Below are 20,112 nucleotides of genomic sequence, written 5' to 3' on the forward strand. Positions count from 1 at the left end.
CAGAAATATTCCTTATCTTTTATCCCAAGGAAGCATTTGTAATATCATTTATCATTTCATTCTCTTCTCCTCTCTCTCTCTCTCTCTCTCTCTCTCTCTCTCTCTCTCTCTCTCCTCTCCCTCTCTCTTTTTTTCCTCTCTCTCTCCCTCCCTCTCTCTCCCTCCCTCTCTCTCTCTTTACCTGTCAAAAAAAAATCACTTGTGTCAACTAGATAAAATCACAGAATGATCACATGCAGTCACATTAAAAGATGGGCTCGCAACTAGATAATAATTATATGGAGAGAATATAAATAATGCCTGATCATGTTGTCGAATGTCGATGAATGATCGACCAACATGAGTAAGATATTTCATGGCTCCCACCTGCTGTGAAAGCCCATCAGCATGCTGAATTCTTTCACATAATCACCGATCATTAGCTGACTCGATGAGATTTAATTGTTCTATTATCAAAAACATTTTATTGTAGTTTCTGAACATGCAATACGTCATTCCCATTGTGTGAGTAGCCTCTACTTTCTTTCTTTCGAAAATGTATTGTTTAAAAGAAGAAACAAATCTAGTCTATCAAATTTATTATTTTCCATTACACAGAATATTGAAATTTATATTTTGGTTTGGTCGCTAAGAAAGCATGTGTATGCTTGTAAGACAGTAAGCAACCATTGGACTAACAACTTTAAGTCCTGCCCCCCCCCCCCCCTCCGCATTCTTGTTCCCAAAATCCGGCCCGAAAAGTGTTTTAAAAAAGTGGGTGTTTTTGACTTTTCACCTGGAAATTTCTTTAAAAAGGGGTGTCCCCCCCCCCTTCTCTCTCTCTCTCTCTCTCTCTCTCTCTCTCTCTCTCTCTCTCTTTGGACTCTTGAGAAATTTTAAAAGGGGGTTATAAAATATCTCGATAGGGGGCACATTGAGCAGTGTTTAGGATTTAGGGGGTCTCCAAGGCAGGAAAAGTCCGCGAAAAGCCCGCGTAAGGGGGGGTTCAGAAATATTTGCTTTCTCTAAGATAGGGGGTGCTTTCAAAGGGAGGGAACAAGCATACGCGTTCCTAAATAACACTGAGTGTGGGGCGGGCTTTAAGTCCTCTTCAAGGGCTTCGTAATGAGGATTAATGTCTTAGCATAAGGCCTGGGACCTACCAGTCTACTGCTCTAATACTGAGAATTGCCCGACAACAACGTGATGGAGTTAATCACAACCTATCAAATACACATGTAGCTTCACAGAAAACAAGAAAATAGTGCATTTGAACTTAGCAAGAAGGGCGTGGCTGATGGGGGGGCGGCTTCGTCGCGACTAAATACGCCATAATGTATTATCGACAGGGCAATGTTTTTGATTTTTAAGAAGTCCAACACCGGCTGTTAACGTGCAACAATATAAGTTTCTCATTATGTACACACATACATAGGCCTGTTATTAATATTAATAACTTACCTTTACAAATAGAGATTGCTGTGAGGAAAGAGAAAATGGTCGTTAAACGAACAAAAATCTCGAAAATTGTTTGCACTTATGAGTTACATCTATATACGTTTATCGAAAGAGGTCCATTTTTGGGTTAAATCATGCGTAAGTGGAGGCCCAGGATGAAAAGGGTATTCTGCGGAAATGAAGTCACTAGTCAGATGTCAAGACTTGACCTTTAATCATATCTAATCGAAGTTGATATCTTCTCTTAAGATACAGTTAAAACTTGTCCAAAATATTAGAGAACATTATGACAGCATATTAATCTCTTCTGCGAAATAATGCGGGCGCGCGAGATTAACGCGCTCTTTCTCAAAAGTACACTGTCAAAAAGTAGCGCGCCGCTGTAAAATCAATCCTGTCAATGCTTGGTTGTGTGTTTCGAGTTAATTCGTCGGGTTAGGTCAGAAGGGGGCCGATATATAAAGCGGTCAAACTTTTAGGGGTACCATTCCATCCTGACATTTAATTGATACGGACTTTCTGCCTCGGTACTGATTATTTATTTCTGTTCCTGCGATCTTTCTTCCTCGAGGGAAGTGTGTTTTAATACTCGCCTTCAACATGAAAACTGTACTAGCTATCGTCTGTTTCTTCGGTAAGTTGCAATTACTTTTTCTTTTCTTTAAACAAAAATTGTTTGTTGCTAAAATGATTTATAGAAAGAAACGTCGTAGTACGTGTTGGTTTGTTTTGGGGTTCGTTTTTTGGTTGGTTAGTTTGGGGTATGTTTTAGCTCTTGAATAAATAAAAAGATCTAGATTAAATGCAAGGTTGAGCCTTTTGTCCCTATAATTATGTTCTATCAAGTTTTATAAATCGGTAAATATATGATCTGCACGAGGGCTAGAGGACCCACGTGATTAGAACCCATGCAGTTTTGGACCCCCCTTCCGCAAAATATTTAATTTTCCTTAATCATTAAAAAGACAGAAGTTCACATGTGTAATTTCGTATGTACTTTTGCTTTCATTAAATTCATTTTATACCCTCCTGAAACAATAATTCCCAATCAATTTTTTACAGAAAATGTTTAGTTAATGCATTCGTACAGAATTACAAATTACGAGGTCCTTGTCAAACTATATAGTGATGTCACGTCTTAAAAGTTTTGCACTGCAGCACCTTACATATTAAATTGTGGTGTATTTTAAAGCAGGTGATTGCCCACTAATTTGGACCCCTTATCATACAGATTGATTTAAATTGTTTAGGACTGGGCTTTTGAGTAACTGACGTCAACTGTGAACTTGTGAATTGTGCTTGTCAGCTTCCAGTTTTGCCTTCAAGTTTTAATATCATTTGTTTTATACATTTTTTGTTTTAACTGGCACGAGCCTCATGAAAGCACTGAATGACATAATAATAGTGTACTTTTCATAAATAATTAGAACTTTTTTGTTTATTTAATCAACAAAAGACCGAAAGATGCATCGTTAAAAATGTTTGTCATTTATATTTCCATGGAATAAATGCTCTAGACGGCAAGAAAGTAATGAAAAGCAGCGAGCAAAATTACTGTCAAGGGAAAGAAATTTGATAATTTTCGAATTCCTTGCCTTGAACTCGACAAAGATTTTACTTAAACTTTTCCGTTTGTTTTTTCGAGCATAATTTCACAATTAAGGCAACCATTTTTTTAAATTTAAAAAAAAAAAAATATTCACGGGTGTCTTTAAAATATATCAGAAGCTTTGCATTAACTAAGTTTATCCTAAAAATCTCGCAGGTTGACACTCCAACTAATACCACAGGAAATGCTTTAATTTCATGGAATTTAAAAGTTTCAAAATATATTAAGGTAGCTAGTTCTAAAGCCCAACGGGACCAAATAGCCAAAATTGATATTTGTAAATCTGATGGCTTATGCGAGTTCGTTTCATCCATTTAATGATGTATTCCATTATCTGTTTTTGTTATAGATTCATTTATCATAGTTGTCTGTAGTAGTATTTTTCAAGTTTCTCTTTGTTCGTTCATTTGATTGTTGTTGTGTTTTAATTCAAGAATGTATTTATTTGTTTCTATATTTATTTCTGTATTCGTTCAATTTTGTATTCAAGTAATAATTCATTCATCTTATTTGTTCGTATATCATTCTATCAATTTTTTTTATTTATTTTATTGTTTCTTGCAATCTCCCTCCTCCTCTCTCTCTCTCTCTCTCTCTCTCTCTCCCTCTCTCTCTCTCTCTCTCTCTCTCTCTCTCTCTGTCTGTCTGTCTGTCTCTAACAAATTAGTAGCTTCTTCTTTGTGCTATTCATTTCTGTCATCACCTTCTTTATTCGTCAATGTTTTCTTAACCTTCATTACTCTACTAGTCAGTTAACACTGGTCTGCCAAAATGAATTCGAGACATGTCCATTCCTTTTATTGCGTAATAGTGGACTTCTTCAGAGACAGTCCAAGCTAAATTTAGACATCCGTGTACCGATTCTTTCAAAGTTGATGAGAGTATATTTATTGTAGGGGGTGCATGCAGAAAATAATCATTGTAATTAGGGGCCCACTTCTAATCATAGCAAACGGGAGGAAACTCCCTGTTAACTTGATAATTCCGTGATATCCTCTATCTTCGTTTAAATGTTGAGCCAGAAAAAGAAACAGATCCGTGTGCCAAGATATTCACATGTGTCCAGCTTTGATGCTCCGAAATAGCGCTTTACAATTTGAATGAATATATATACTAGGTTGTGTGATATGTTCTGCCAAGTTCGTACGATGCCCAAATCCGTGTTAAGTAGTTTTCAGATATGGCTTGTGGAAGGTAGTGAAACTTTCAGCGTCGAGGAGATCCAGTTTTATCTCACTTTTCCGCTTGATGATTAGTTATAATGACAAGGAATTATTAAGTAAATGATTATAAATGTAATCAAAATTTAATTGTAGCTAACAGCAGGCGCGGATCCAGGATTTCTTAGGGGAGGGGGCCCAACTTTTTTTTTTTTTTTTTTGCTCCCGAAAATTTGAAAATCGCGCCGGCCGAAAAGTCGCTCAGTGGGGGGGGGGGGGGTAAGCGGACATTTTTTGCCACTGGATCCGCCACTGGCTAACAGCACACTAACTGAGATGTGTTATTTTAGTACATCATAATCCCGTGCATGGGCTCATGTTTTCACCTTCTATAAGTGGTTGCCATACACACAAATAATACATGTTTATCTGCTCGTTTTTCTTGTTATTGCTTTTTTTTTACCTCATAACACTCGTGGATTACTTTACATCAGTCTATATATTATTTCATAGGCGGTATTTATATTGTATATGGACAGCTATAAATAATACAATCTTAGCTTTTCTTACATGTTCCCGTATTAAGGGTCCAGCAACCAGCTGGGTAGATACAGAGAGGCACCCCCTCCCCAGTTGAATTGCAGGAATAAATTAGGGAAAGGAAAAATAGAGAGGAGATGGTAAAATAAACGTCAACAGAAGATGATAGGACCCTTTTTTCCAACTTTACTCTGAATACCCTCTCTTATCGATGGCCTTGTTAAGTCACATGGCACACATTTACAAGTACGTAGGCCGCCCCCCCCCCCTCAATGATGGTCATCCCCCCCCCCCCCCCATCCCCAATGGCTGGGGCTATACTATGCCATCATAGACTAATGTTCATAATGTGATCATAAACTGGCTTCCATGGTTATTGCGGCGTTTATTTTTATTTTTTAACGAAAATACGGTGCCATGGATGTAATTGTTGTGAATCATCCTCATCATCATCATTATCAATTTATCTCATTTTTTGTGACCACACAGCTTCCCTTGCCCTCCTGGAAGCTCAGTCGTTCGGCGGCTCGTCGGGCGAGCAGTCATCCGTCGGTATAATGGGCGGCAACGGCCTCGGTGGCGGAGGACAGATGAACGGTAACAACTACGACAACGACAACGAGTTGGAGACAAATGAACTGGACAACGAGTTTGAAAGTAACGCCGGCATGCCCAACCTCTTCGGAAACGGAGCCAGCAACCTTTCCGACAGGACGTCCGGTGGTCAAAAGGCCGGCATCGTCATCGGAACCATAATCATTGTCGCGTTAGTAGCAGGCGGTGCATTCTACTTCATCAAAAGGCGCTGATAATGGCGTCGATGATGACGAATCGAACTCGTGTCCTCTTAGTATCCCGAAAGCGGAGATGCTCCTGATTTTATTTTTACTAACAAATACGGCTCCATCTCGTCTCCATGGAAACAATTAGCTGGACTAGTTGACGATGAGTTAGACCCATTGATGTCTTTACTACAACCAGAGTTTGATAATCGCAGCCTATAGTTTGATAATGCCGAGAGTTTGAAACTATTCTTAAACTTCCACTCAGAAAAATATCAAGCAACGATTTTTCTGTTATCTGACCGTATAGTGCGCATCGTGTGGTAGACTGCAAAGGGCCCACTACAATAAGAGCATAGACATGATAAACGTGCCAAAATGGAAGGATTTGTTTCAAAATTTGAAATCAAAATTCGATACACAATATCTCTAAACACCTGCTAAATGTCATGACAAATCTGGATAGGTACTAGCTTCGTTTTTCATGAATCGCTAAATTTTTGTACTGGTCGTGTTTGAATATTTGAGCGCCATTTAATGATACCCATTTCTAATAAGAAACGTGTGCTGCAGTATCGTTTCCATTAAACTAGTGCAATAATACTTGATATTTTTATTTATTTGCCATTTTCATTTATATTCATTGCATATTAATTAACGAGGTTATAACTTGAATAACTTATTTTCCAGAAAAGTCCAACTATTTTAAGCTCGGAATGGTCAAATGCATAACAGTGTTTGTATGTTTGTTTCGTTTTATTTGTTTGTTTGTTGTTGTTTTTTCAGGATGTGTTTTTGAAAAGTGCGATCATTTTCTCCCTCCATTATAATGTATGATTATCAATCGTCTGTATATTAGTATTTTGGGTATTTACTGTAAATAAAGTAGTAAACATAGCACATAACTATCATTTTAAGGATCTTAATGCTAATCTCAAAAAATTGTATGTATCAAGTTGAATCCTTATAATTTTCATATTTTATTTTATTATATAATGTCTACGATGAACAGTAATGTTACATTAATATATAGAAAATTGATGAAAAGACGTTATGTTGGCTTTGCCATTAGTTTCTTTTTTTTGTGCTGCTATAAGAGATGATTCTTGTTTCTGATTTTACTCTAACTTAAAATATTTAATTTATAGTTTGCACACGAAAATTTGTTCCTATTTGAATGAGATTTTGTTTTTGTATCAGTGGTCGATATTTGTCATCAATAGTATTTGTCTTTATTATGTTATTTTTCATTAAACGTAAAGAAATATTCACAGTTCGCTTGGACATCGTTCTTTTTATAACTATATTTCAGTCAACTACTTTTTCCATTAACCCCCCCCCCCCTCTCTCCCTCTCTCTTTCTCTCTCTTTCCCTCTCTCTCTCTCTCTCTCTCCCTCTCTCCGCTATTTTCCTTTCATTTAAAAAATCTATTTCACCTTACCTGTATCAGTTGAATTCGCAATGTTAATTAACGATGTGATGGGCCTTAATCAGTTTGTGAATTGTAGATAAATTTATATCCTAAAATGGAAAAAAATATAGGCCCATACTGGAAATTGTATTGATGACCTGCTGTTCAATTACGCTGTATGACGGCATTTTAAGTTCTATAAGCATCTGTAGATGTTCCCGACGATATTTCGATCCACAAAGTCATTATGTTCATCGCTGATACCAAACCTGTATTTCAGTGGTGATGTTTTCAATGGTTGCTACCAGGGGCGGATCCCCACCCCTGGCCAAAAAAAATGTTGTTTTTTTTAAAGATGGTAACGACAATTTTACTCTCTTTTTTTTTTTTTTGCTCAAGGGGGGGGGGGGGGGGGGGGGTGTTGTTGAGTAAAAAATAAATAGTGCTCACTACCCCCCCCCCCGATTATCTAAATATTTCTCACGAATTGGGTCCCTCCCGGCCTCGTCGCCGGCTGGATCCGCCCCTGGTTGCCACCATGTCGTGAGTAATCAAACAGAACTCTGATCTTACATATCAAAAGATTGACCGCATATCTCATCAAACGTAACAGATTACAAATGATCAAAAATTCGTCAATACATCCGTTCTAAATTACTCTGTTGATCCCACCTTACATAAACTGATGCTTCTGGTATTTTGTCTATGCGTGTACTCATCCTAACGTGAACATGAGCCACATGGTCAATCCTTTTCCTACCCTATGGTCAGTGGCACGCCCCCCCCCCCCCCCCCAACTAAATGTTGAGAAAGAAAAAAGGGAAAATGGAAAGAGTGAATATAGGGAGGAGGAAAGGACGAGAGAGAAAAGAAGGGGGAAATCCTTCCATATTCCCCCCCCCTCCCCTCGGTGCCCTTGTAAATTCGCATTGTATTCATCGAGTAAGGACCTCTCCATTCCCCCCCCCCCCCCCCCCCCCCGCGGCCCATGATCTTAGTGTTCATCCCCTCACCAATGAATGGATCCTGCTACGGCACTTCCGACAATGAAACATGAGTCTAGTTAAATGTACCTATAATTAGAATTATATTTTTTACACGGATGTAGGAAACGAGGCCGTTAAGGTTAATTTCCCAAAATCAGTTTTGTAAAATCTGTTTGTGCAAAAATTCTTGTGAAAATTGATGTTACGAGTCCGCTCTTGTAATTTGCAGACTAATCGATAAGCTTTCATAATTAAAAATTAATCCAATGTCTAATGTGTTGGATAACTATAAATCCGTCTTCCACGAAGTGGGTGATGAAAGCGGAAAGGAATTGCACCGTTGGAGATTATGAGATATGAAGAGAGAACAAGGGAAAAGACGAGAGAGAGAGAGAGAGAGAGAGAGAGAGAGAGAGAGAGAGAGAGAGGAGAGAGAGAGAGAGAGAGAGAGAGAGAGAGGGGGAGAATGGGATGTAGAGAAAGAGAAAGAGAAAACGGAGAAATGGGAGAGAAGGAAGAGAAATATGATTACCGATAAGGAGTAAGGCCAAATAACAAAAATAACATTTTTCTCGTCCGGATTTTAAAAAAGGGAAGAAGCAGGGCATTATAATTTTGCAATTTTTGTTACAAGATTGCTGCCATGCTTATTGTGGCCCCGGCCCCCCTACTCAGTGTTATTTAGGGTACGCATATGCTCGTACCCTATTTTTGAAAGCACCCCCTATCTGAGGACTGCCAACATTTCCGAACCCCCCTTTCGCGGGCTTTTCGCGGGCTTTTCCTGCCTTGGAGACCCCCCTAAATCAGGAAAAATGCTCAAAGTACCCCCCTAAATTCAGAATAATTTCTCAGGAGTCCAAAGAGATGAGAGAAAAAAAGAAAAACACCCCCTTTTTAAAGAAATCTCCGGGTGAAAAGTCAAATACACCCCTTTTTTTACAATTCTCGGGCCGGACTTTGTCGTACGAAAAGTACCCCTTTACCGGACATTTTGGCAACACGCATGCGGTCATTCCGACCTCTGAGTGGGGGGGGCCGGGATTGTGGCTGGCCAAGCCTATTTATTCACAGAAATTGTGCTATTTGAGTCATTGATTGTACTAATTCAACATGTAACAAAATGAATGATAATCACTTGAGAAGCTATTTAAACAAAATGTATATCACAGGGGGACGTTCCTTTTTTCCTGAATAGTAAATAGCCTAAAAAGGAAGGCGGACGGAGACGAGAAACACTTCATTTTTGTTATTTGGCCTAACGCTTGAGACAATAATATTTAATATTATCTTTGTTAATAACAGGGTAGCCTAGTCACATCAATCGGTCTGCGAGTAAAATAAACGATGCAAGCAAATAATTAAATAAAAATGAAATTAGATAGTCAGAAGAAAAGAACAGATATACAATTCAAATTCATTTAATTTTTATAGTTATATGACTTACCATTCGACTTAAAACTAATATTGTCACGATTTTGTCTCACCGGCTGGTGCCAGCTTGACCAGTGTTATAACCAGCTTAAAACATGATGACAAATGGTATCTTTTGGTATAAAATAACGATTCATCAGCAAATACTACAGTTAAATCGTGATGGAAACAAAGATTCATAATACGCATTTCATTTCCATTATCATCAGTAAAAAATAATACGGGACGAACCCGCTACCGGGGGAAAGAGAAAGCTTTTTTTTTTTGGGGGGTGGGGTTGGATCGATGGAAGATCAATAAAAGGCAGTAAACATGTCCACTGTAATATAAAATGCTTCAATTTATTAAAAAAATGCTTTCTCTTAGCCCCGGTACGTCCCGGTACCGTGTTATTCGTTACCGATGAGAAAATGAAAGTGAAATGTGTATGATGAATCATTGTATATCCATTACGATTGTAGTATTTGTTGATGAATCATTAATTTATAAAAAGAGAGCCATTCGTCATCATTTCTTTAAGCCAGTTATAACACTGGTCAAGCTGGTACCAGCCATGCAGTAACGAGACATTAAATCGCGACAATGTTAAGTTTTAGGCGTCGAATTATATGTCATACTAAATTAAATTAGACTAATTTGAATTGCATATCTGTTTTTTTTCTTTCGATTAAATACAAAACGTCAACAAATAATTTCGTTTAATGCCGTATATCTAAATTAAACAGTTGTTAAAAATGCACAATGAGACTAACATAAAAAAATTACAAGATTGAACTCCCTGATTGAACCAAATCGAGGTCTGCCCTCGAAGCGCCATCTAGCGGCTATAAGGCGCGAACGCGTACGGAGATTTAATTTCGTTGGCTATTTGAGTCGTATTTCCTGCATTTTTAGGAAGGTAAACATTGTTTTATCTCTGTAGCTTTTATCAATTTCAATACTAGGTGTATTTGAATTGACTGATACATTTTTTAATTCTACTTCAGCCCGACAATGGTGATTGAAATGAAAAATGTTTGAGGCAGTTTGTATTAACGTGCCCATATGCTCGTTTTTGTGTGGGTTATTTATATAATATTGACTGGCCTTACTTACTTGTCTTGGTAGGCCTATACTTGGTATACTTGGTTGATTAGCCCTCTTGTCCTATGGGAAGGGCTCTCAGTTTTCTCTTAAAAGTAGCCACAGTAGGTGCAGACACTATGTCATTGGGTAAGCTGTTCCAGGGTTGGACCACTCGATTTGAAAAAAAGTGGCCAGCTAGTTTTGTGTGAGTTCGTCTTTGGTAAAGTTTCTTAGTAAGTTAGTATGACATCTTAGATCTTTGTTTGGAGCAGAGAAGAACTTTTCTGAACTATTCCTATATATATCATTAAGATATTTGTAAGTATCAATCAAATCTGTCTTCTGTCTCCTCTCCTGTGGCCTTGAACTGAGGGAGATAGCCTACAACATATATTTCCCAAACTAGACTCGTATTGCCCTGAGTCAAAGAAGAGGGCATTATGGGTCTTGTGAGGGCAATATATGTGGTATCTCCCGAAAGTTATTGATTGTTGTCCAAATCAGACATCTACCCTAGACCTGGCCTAGAACGTAGAAGGCTAGAGCAACATGCAATCGATGACAATCTCAAACTCAAAAAAGAACTGAAGAAACTTTGTCAAACCAGCACTGTGCTTCGAGTGCTTGACGAAATTGTTGATACACTACAAATAGTGTGCCTTTGGTGTGATATTGTGTCACAATAGAGTGCGCATAATAGATGCACAATGAAAATGATAAAATATGGCGCTGTGAATATGAGACTTTATTTCCTGCTTTTTTAACACGTAAAGTCCTTAGGCTTTTTCATGAGAGGGTAATATGGTCTTATATTTACTGATTAGCTCTTTTAGGATTACAAGAAGTGTAATATGATTTTGTAAAACCACTGCTCAGATGTCTGATATGGGTAATACTAGTCTAATGTGAGATAATTAATGAATTGCTTGTCATTTCAAACAACTACTTCTTCTTCAAGATAATCTGCCTCCTTCAATACTGAAGGTTCTTGCTGATGCCGTATACTCGGCCTGGTTGGGGTATGCAGGTGGACCATTACACCGGGGTTTCCCCCTACTCTTATACGAATAGTGCAATGGGTTCTTAACGTGCAAGGGTGGTGACTCTCCTGTACATGGGGCCTCCATTTAACGTCCTATCCGAGGGACGGAGTGTTTTCCACTTGACATAACCTGCATCTATGAACAAGGGAAGGGGCACGTTAACACACAACGCAGGCTTCATTCATCCGCCTGGGTGGGAGTCGAACCCGGGATCTTTGGTTCGACAGGCAGACGCTTTACCGACTGAGCCAACTCGCCTCCTCTTAGATTATTATTAGATTATTATTAGTTCTTTCGAGTTTAGAGTCAACCGTTAACGTACCCAAATGAAATTGTGGAGAGTCTATCCCTCATCTAAATTAATACCATATCAATTCATTTCAACAACTTTTTGAAAGATATTTGATTTATACATTTGTCATGTAGACTCTAGTAATAGTCTATTCTTTATTTTTCAAATTTGTACTTGACTTTGCTTTGGTTTTGGGGAGTTTTGCTGTTTTCCCCCTTCTCTTATAACAATGTATTGATGGCACAATTATTCTATTTTATTGTTATCATTATTCAGATGAAGATAAAGGTCCTAATATTTAGTAAACTGTATTTTTGTTTTTTATCTTTGTAGATTCATCTTTTGCGATTGGATTTCAACACAAGTCCAATGGCATCCTTCACACACCGTCAAGCAACACCAAAGAAAGATGATGGACACAGAGGAAGCATTAGAAAGTTTGAATCCAGTGATGAAGATGACTCGAGTGACCAGAGTGACAGTGATGATGAACAGTCCTGGAAGCGACAGAAGACCACATCTGCTAAAAAGGTCTCTCATAGGATGCCCTTCTCTGAGCCTACCTCTCGGAGGGATCAACAGGGGCGAGGGAGTAGGTTTGAGAGACCAGATCATTACAGGCCGCCAAGGAGCAGAGACAGAGATGGAGGAGCAGGCGAGGCAGGGAAAAGGAGGAAGAATAACGTCTGGGGTTCTGTAGCCGTGGATCAGAACCAGGAAGCAGTCGAGAGAGAGATCACACATTTTGGGGTTGATCAGGTAATGGAGAGAGATGTGGAGAGCTACAGTTATAAAGATACTGAACAGCTCCCTCTAGGGGTGGCTACAAACATCCCACCAGAAGACGATGTCGCCAAGGGACGAAGGCTCATGAAGGCAGTTGGGGAGAATGAGGATGATGCATGGCTTGCAGATGATTCACCAAGACACAGCGAGGAGGAAGAGGAGCTAAAGCAACCTCATGATGACCTGCGGGAAAAACTTAAAAAGCGCGGCTCCATGGTCGCTGACCGGTTCCGGCGCTCAAACATAAAGAACAGGCTTGGAACACAGTCCGACAACATTGAACAGGTCATTATGATGAAGAAGGTAGAGATTGACCCCAATGCTGAGATGAAGGTCATCGCAGGTCAGGTTGCGTACAGCCTACAAGAACCCAAGAGAGATCTGATTCTGAGAGTGGTCAAGATCCTAGGGGTCAAGAAGACGCTGGAGTTATGGAGTAAAACAGAGGAGATTGAAAATGATGGTGGAATGATGATAATGGTAAGGATGATGCATGCACAAAATTTGTTTTTTATGTTGCTTCAAACACCACAAATTCCACAATGGTAAATTTTTAGTTTCATTGACATAGTGTCAAGTTTTGGCAATGATCAAGGTGAATTTCTAACAGAATTCCATGCCGTTTATGGTTGTTGAAAACGAAAACTGTATGATATCTTTAGAAGAGTTTTGATGGAAAATATGAGTAATGAGCACAGAGTCCAGTAGTTAGCACCAATTGGCTGATATATAGGCATCTAATCCTGTGTTTCATGTCCTTTGAGATGTTTAACAAGTTATGAAACAGGTATCTTTGAGGTCCAAACACTGGACTCGCTACATAAACAAATAATTTTAAAAAGCGTTAGTCTGCTCTTTAATGCTTTTTCCAGAACTCAAGATTACCCTAATTTGGTTATAGAAATAGAAGTCAAAGAAAGTCCCAGACCTAAAGAAGCTGGTATGATATTTGGAATACTTGTTTTCTCATGTATGGGTCTGCAGTCGATACAGCCAGGTCATGGATGAACTGCCCAATCAAGTTACTGTGCTCTTTTATCATATACACATTCATTGAAATCTCTGATAATTTTAAGTACCACACAAACTGTACCCATTACCCCTTTTGATATCAAAGCCCAAACTCATGAGTTCTGGTAATGACGTCTTTGGATATGACCTTTCATTCTCTCACTCAGAACCGATCGAGGAGGCGATCACCAGGTGGAGTCTTCATCCAGATGATGAAATTAGATGCTGACGTCTCCAGCGAAACTGTCAAAGACATCTTCTCAGAAGAGAAAAAGGTTGAGGAAGCAGAGAGGAAGAAGAAGAGAAGGCACACCAGAAAGTCTACCGCCCTCAGCAAGGAGGGGGAGGATGATCACCATGGGAACAAGGAGGATGAGGCAGAGATGGAAGACTTGGGGGATGGAGGAGGAGGAGAGAGGTTTGAGGGAGATGGAGATGGAGAGCCCAGCGGTGAAATGGACATGAAGGATGAACATGGAAGGTTAGATGATGAACCCTACATGAATGAAATGGGACCTATGCCCAGTGCTAGCAGTAGCAGGGAAGCACCCAACATGCCTACCGGTACTTTAAAATCTGAATTACCCTTGCCTCAACAGGAGTGTACGGATATGAAAGAGGACAGTGATAGCATGATGTTTCCAAAGCTTGGGGACCTTCCCAAGAAGAATGAAGACTCGGATCCAGAGGATGGAGAAGTTCTAGATGACGATGACGATTGATTCCATACAACTGAATTTTTGTAGCCATTCTGATGGGCAGTTTTCTACATCATATTTTGATTAAGGGACACATGCCTTGCTCATGTTTTATTGGATGCCAAATGAATTCTAGCAGATTTGCAAGGTTTAGAGATACAATTAATGAAATGTAACGCATATTATGGAAACAAGAAAAGAGAACTATTTCTGGATTTTTTTTGAGGATTAACTTTGATGGCTTCCAAGATACAAATGATTACTGCACCCAAAATGGTGGACTATGGTGTCTTTGAAACCGATTATTTTACTTGTTTGGAGTCTTAAGAGCATAACCTTATTATACCCTAACACAGAGTTTCCACTTTTGTTGTCCCAAACAAGTTGACTTTATTGTTTTGTCTGTATATGCTTGCAAAATATTGACAATGTAATGAGGGTGCACAATTGAATTTCTTATCAAGGAAACTGTAGCTATGCTACACAGGTGCTGACTTATGACAGTCGTCATGCAGAACATTCTTCTTCTTTTTTTCTCGAGAAAATGGTATACAATTTTGTTTTTTGACACAGACTTGACACCAAGAAAAGCTTTCCTTCGTATGCACACAAAACATTGTTTTATGTAATGCAAGGGTAATATGTTGTAAGCATCGTTGCTTTGTTCTCAAATTGTATGCAAATATCCTGGAGTTATAGCAAGAGTTATGCTACTTTTCATCTGCACTAAGACCTTAGAAGTTGGAAGTAAATGATTTGGTACCTACAGACCAAGTTGCTGACAATGTTCTCAAATTCAAAATAACTTTCCTTGAGGCCAACTTTCATCATAGAGCTGCGTTTGTTCTGATATTTTCTGGTGTTTTGAAGAATAAGCGAGTTCGTAAATAGCTGTGGACCTCTTGACCCCAAAATATCCACAGATCTTAGACACGATGGATACTTCCCACCTGTGCATTTTAGAATAATCACTGCCAAAGTGATGGAGGTGCTTCATGAATACCTTTTGTTTGCCTCTTGAGAAGAATACTTCCACCTGTGTATCAGATAAATGTACTGTTGGTGCATAAATGAGTACTGATTACATAACTTTCATGAGCACGATCTGAGTATTCGTCTCAATGGTTTTACAATTTGGGTACGAATGACCTTTATCTGCCCATGCGCAAATACTAATTACGAACTCGCTTATTAACAAACATTGTTTCATATTCTAATCATTCAGTCAAACCTGGTGCTTGTATTTTAAAAATATTTAGACATTTATCGAACTTCTTTTGTTTAACTGGACATAACATGAGGTCCTGTGGGATTTAAATTTTAGTAGAATACAGGCATGTATTTTTGCCAATTTACATCAAATAGAGATCTTCATTCCCACTTCCAGTATATCAATTATAGCACTTTGAAAAGAACTCTTTGAATTCTTTGAATGGCAGTTCAATTTGTTGACACTTGAGTGATATGGGTAGGGAAATATTACATCAAACAAAATTCATTTATATCATTCATGAATCATTTTATATTTACATTATTATATCATCTGGTTAGAACATGAAGGGTATAATGTTTGTTAAAAAAGAATATGTACGTGAAGCTCTATATGACAGTGACAGGTATCATTTACAAGGTGATAAATTCAAATCATATGCAATTTTGAAGAATTAAAGGCCTCCTTTATGCTGTGAATGTGAAACATGATTTTACTTAGCCTTAACAGCATTAAAGATGAAGACCAGTTCTGGTCATGCGATTGCATTGTGAAAGAAACGTTGTGGAATCGATCAGAAAAGGTTGATCATCTAGTATATAAGTATTGGTATGTACTGGTGTGTACTGCAAGGTTCTGGAATCATCAAAATGATAAGAAATTAGGCCCAGTCTTGGTAAAGTTACAAGCACTGTACATAGAAAGATAGGACTATGGGACTACGTGACACGTGCGCGATATCTATCCAGTCCAAATAGATATAATAATCTACTAAATATATCAATTAGTAGGCGATTTCTCAGCAAAATTTGTATCATCACGTATTAGTCAAAACTGGTGTGTACTGCAAGGTTCTGGAATCATCAAAATGATAAGAAATTAGGCCCAGTCTTGGTAAAGTTACAAGCACTGTACATAGAAAGATAGGACTATGGGACTACGTGACACGTGCGCGATATCTATCCAGTCCAAATAGATATAATAATCTACTAAATATATCAATTAGTAGGCGATTTCTCAGCAAAATTTGTATCATCACGTATTAGTCAAAACATATTCTTTCTCATGATTGGTAATAAGAGCTTCCATTTCATTTTTTGAGGGGGGGGGGGGCATTTCCAAAACTGGTCTTTACCTTTTTTTAGAGAGTAAATGCATAAAGTCAAGTGTTTTCTCCCATATTTCTTTCACAAATAATTGAACACATTTTTACATTAATTATTACAAATAGATTATTTTACTATTTGTGCTCACACGATATGAAGATAATGCAGTTTATTATCAATTTGCATATTTCATTGATTCGAAAAACACTGTATGTTGCCACAACAGCTATGTTCATCGAAATTTTTACCTAATGATTACAGTTAAACATTGTATGTGAAGTATAATACGAGTTAAAGGTGAGAATGAGATATTTCTTATACTCCATGGAGTGTAAAACTTGTTACTGTTGTTCAACTTTGTGCTGAAAGCATTATTGGTTTAAAAAAAACTTTCTGTTTGAAAAAGAATAATCATGAGGATATTTTTTACCCAAGTCAGAAGTTTTGATGTTGCTTGTTTTAAATCCTGTTGCTTTTAATGCAGGTTTTATGGACGTACAGGGTGAAATATAATTGGCATCATGATGATACAGAGCTGCCAACCATTCCCGGAATTACTCCATTTTTTTCCTCCAAATTACGGTAGTACGTTTTTTTCTTCTTAAAATACTTTTTTTTAAATTTTTTGTTGTTGTTCATACCGCACGTCAAACAAATGCCCTAAAAAAATGTTATTTAAATCACAAATTCATTAGAAAACCATCGTTGAAACATACTTGAAGAGAAAAATATTCTCAAAAAGAATAAACGCTGATTATACGGAAGTAACAACAACAAAATACCTACTTGTAAATAAAATATAGGTCCTAACATGGAAGAAAAAACAGCATGAGGAATGGACATTTCTGCATTGGAAGTTTGTCGCGCGTGGTTGTAAGTTTCGTTTTAACGAATTCCTTTTTTTTGCCATCATGGTTCCTTTTTTTTGTTTGGTCATACAAGGTTGGCAGCTCTAATATTGATGATGATGACAATAATGAAGAGGATGATGATGGGTGGTGCTGATGATGATGAGGATGAGGATGATGGATGTTGCTGCTTATGGTAATTATGCGGATGATGATGATGATTGAGGTGATTACGATAATGGTAATGATGATCAAGGTGGTGATATCAACGATGAACATGATGATTGAAAGGTGATGACGATGATGGTGATAATAATGATGGTGAAGGAGAGGGGAGATACCACATTACTCTGCAAGTACACCCCATATTAGACACCTTACCATGATTCCTAAATTTTTTTGCTCATTACGCCACTGTTCCCTCGTCCCTCGCATTTCGCCCCCCCCCCCCCCCCCCCCCCTCCCGGTCATGAAAAGAAATCGCCGCCCCTGGTTCTTTGTATAACTATAAGCTCAAGAAAGATTACCAACAATCCTTTTCAGGACTACACACACTCTCAAAAAAGAAAGATTACCGACAGTATTTTTCAGGACTCCCCGATCTTTTTCAGCACACTGAGTCATGACTAATTATTACCACGTTTCACGAGACCTCGTCCTGATGACGAAGGCAAGGGGAAGTCCCCGATGATTGCAATATCGTCACCTTAAAATAATGGCCTAAGTCTCATTTTGAAGAAAATTATATTTTTGCCAAGTCATCTCTTCATGAGGCTATCCACCTTTGTTAAATGATATGTGCTGAATTGAACATATTCATGTTGCTTATACCTTGTACCCAGTTAGTATAATGACCTAAGTCAAGCGTGTGAAGAAAAAACTATATATTATTGAGTAAACTTATGAGTAATCTAATCCTCTTCCGAAGCAGATTTGATAGACAGTGTTATTTTTTATTTCAATAATCAAATACCTTTCTGTGTAAAATGAGCAAAAAATATCATTTATTCTATGTTTGGTTCAGTTTTCTCTGTTTTTTCCCAAATCTTGAAAATATGACTTAGGCCATATGATTTAAGAAGTGACGATATGTTTGCTTTAAGTCACATGAAGATTTGCAATCCGCTATTCATAATACTAGGTGCATATTATTACATCATAATATACTGGTAATACATCATTATTAGTCTGTGTGCATTATTTGTGGAACCTAATACATTATCACATGCTTTCCATAATAATAGAAAGGTATTTTTATTTTTTATCGTTGCATGATCGCACGTACCCTGAATTTCGGAAATGCTCACTGGCATCGCTCCAAAATGTGATTGTATGACCAAGGAGCTTTCAGCTATTACCCACTCTCTGCCATTCTCTGCCCATTGTACAAATCGAACCACTCGACATAATTACCTGAGCTTTATAACCAGTTTGGACATCACGAGATCGAGTAATTTTTTGCTTAAAAACAGCCGCCGGGATTGATGATTTCAATCTCTTTTGCAGTCGCTTCCCGCCGAGTTGCTTCTACATGTAATAAACACTTCAACGCCGGAGCTGAGTTACAGATTGATATATCCTTCGTTTACTGACATTTCATACCTTTACACTGGCAGCGAAAAAAATTAAGAGACCGGAAGCTACAATAATCGGGCTCAGACTGTCTTAATTTTGTTTCTCTATCTCGTCTTTTTTTTTCATAATCCAAATTGGACTTGACGTTGGCGCTTTCTAGACAAAGCAACCATTGTACTGTTGATGCTACATGCAGGATTGCACTACAATCTGAACTTGACAGAATTGTTTATTTCTATACAAAATTACAATATTTCGTGGTTTCTTCAAGTGGGCCGGTCTGTTATCGAGTATGGGGCAAGGACCGTATGCAGTCGTCCCGGAAACGGCCATGAGGGAGGAGCCTGAGCCCGAGCCTGAGGACGCAAGGAAGGGTATGTATTTTTAAATTAAAGATAAATTTGAGTTCTGGTAAAAAAGAAAATTAATTCTCATAGAATCAAACGAAACTTACACTGAATGTTCAAGATTACATATAAATGTCCTTTGCCAAACAACTTTGGTAGAAAATGTATACCGGCTGAGTCATGAGCATAGAAAGATAAGGAAATCAAGGTAAGTAGGCCCGACTCCATTGTGTAGTCCCATATACGCCTTTCTGTGTACAGTGCTTGTCACTTTACAAAGACTGGGCCAAATTTATTACGATGTCGATGACTCCAGAACCTTGCAGTACCAGGCACGTAGCCACGGGGGGGGGGGCACGTGCCCCCCAAAATTTCCAAGATCAGTTGAACTTTTTTAGACCCCTCCCAAGGACGTCGATCAATTAAATGTATGTGCCCCCCCCCCCCCCCCCAAACATCAAACTCTGGCTACGGCCCTGTGCAGTACACACCATACTTACATGCTACATGATCAATTTTTTTCTGATCCATTCCACACCTTTTCTTTCACAATGCAATCGAATGACTAGAACTCAACTTAACCTTTAATGTAACTTATTTATCTAGCCATGTAACACCCTGATGCTATAGAATGCTATATAGATCTTCCTTCTTTTTTAATAAAGAAATAAAGGGTAGAAAGGGAATTGAAACTGGCATCGGGGAAATTAGCTAATACGCGACCCCCTAGTAGACCACCCCCCCCCCGCCCCATCCGATGGCTATATAGTC

At 38.3% G+C, this 20,112-nt stretch overlaps 2 protein-coding genes across 2 annotated transcripts; both read left to right on the forward strand.

The window, feature by feature from the left end:
- Positions 1 to 1,820: 1,820 nt before the first annotated feature.
- Positions 1,821 to 6,131, forward strand: LOC115920494. Its single transcript, XM_030976286.1, has 2 exons — positions 1,821 to 2,071; positions 5,236 to 6,131. The coding sequence occupies exons 1-2, from the start codon at positions 2,038 to 2,040 to the stop codon at positions 5,553 to 5,555; spliced, it is 354 nt and encodes a 117-aa protein (XP_030832146.1). The 5' UTR covers positions 1,821 to 2,037; the 3' UTR covers positions 5,556 to 6,131.
- A 4,059-nt stretch (positions 6,132 to 10,190) lies between these two features.
- Positions 10,191 to 14,359, forward strand: LOC100888756 (phosphorylated adapter RNA export protein). The gene is made up of 3 exons (XM_003723784.3): positions 10,191 to 10,258; positions 12,094 to 13,026; positions 13,725 to 14,359. The coding sequence occupies exons 2-3, from the start codon at positions 12,130 to 12,132 to the stop codon at positions 14,277 to 14,279; spliced, it is 1,452 nt and encodes a 483-aa protein (XP_003723832.2). The 5' UTR covers positions 10,191 to 10,258; positions 12,094 to 12,129; the 3' UTR covers positions 14,280 to 14,359.
- The last annotated feature ends 5,753 nt before the right edge of the window (positions 14,360 to 20,112 follow it).

Source organism: Strongylocentrotus purpuratus, unplaced genomic scaffold, assembly GCF_000002235.5.
Source record: "Strongylocentrotus purpuratus isolate Spur 01 unplaced genomic scaffold, Spur_5.0 spur5_scaffold_9, whole genome shotgun sequence".
Lineage (NCBI taxonomy): Eukaryota > Metazoa > Echinodermata > Echinoidea > Camarodonta > Strongylocentrotidae > Strongylocentrotus > Strongylocentrotus purpuratus.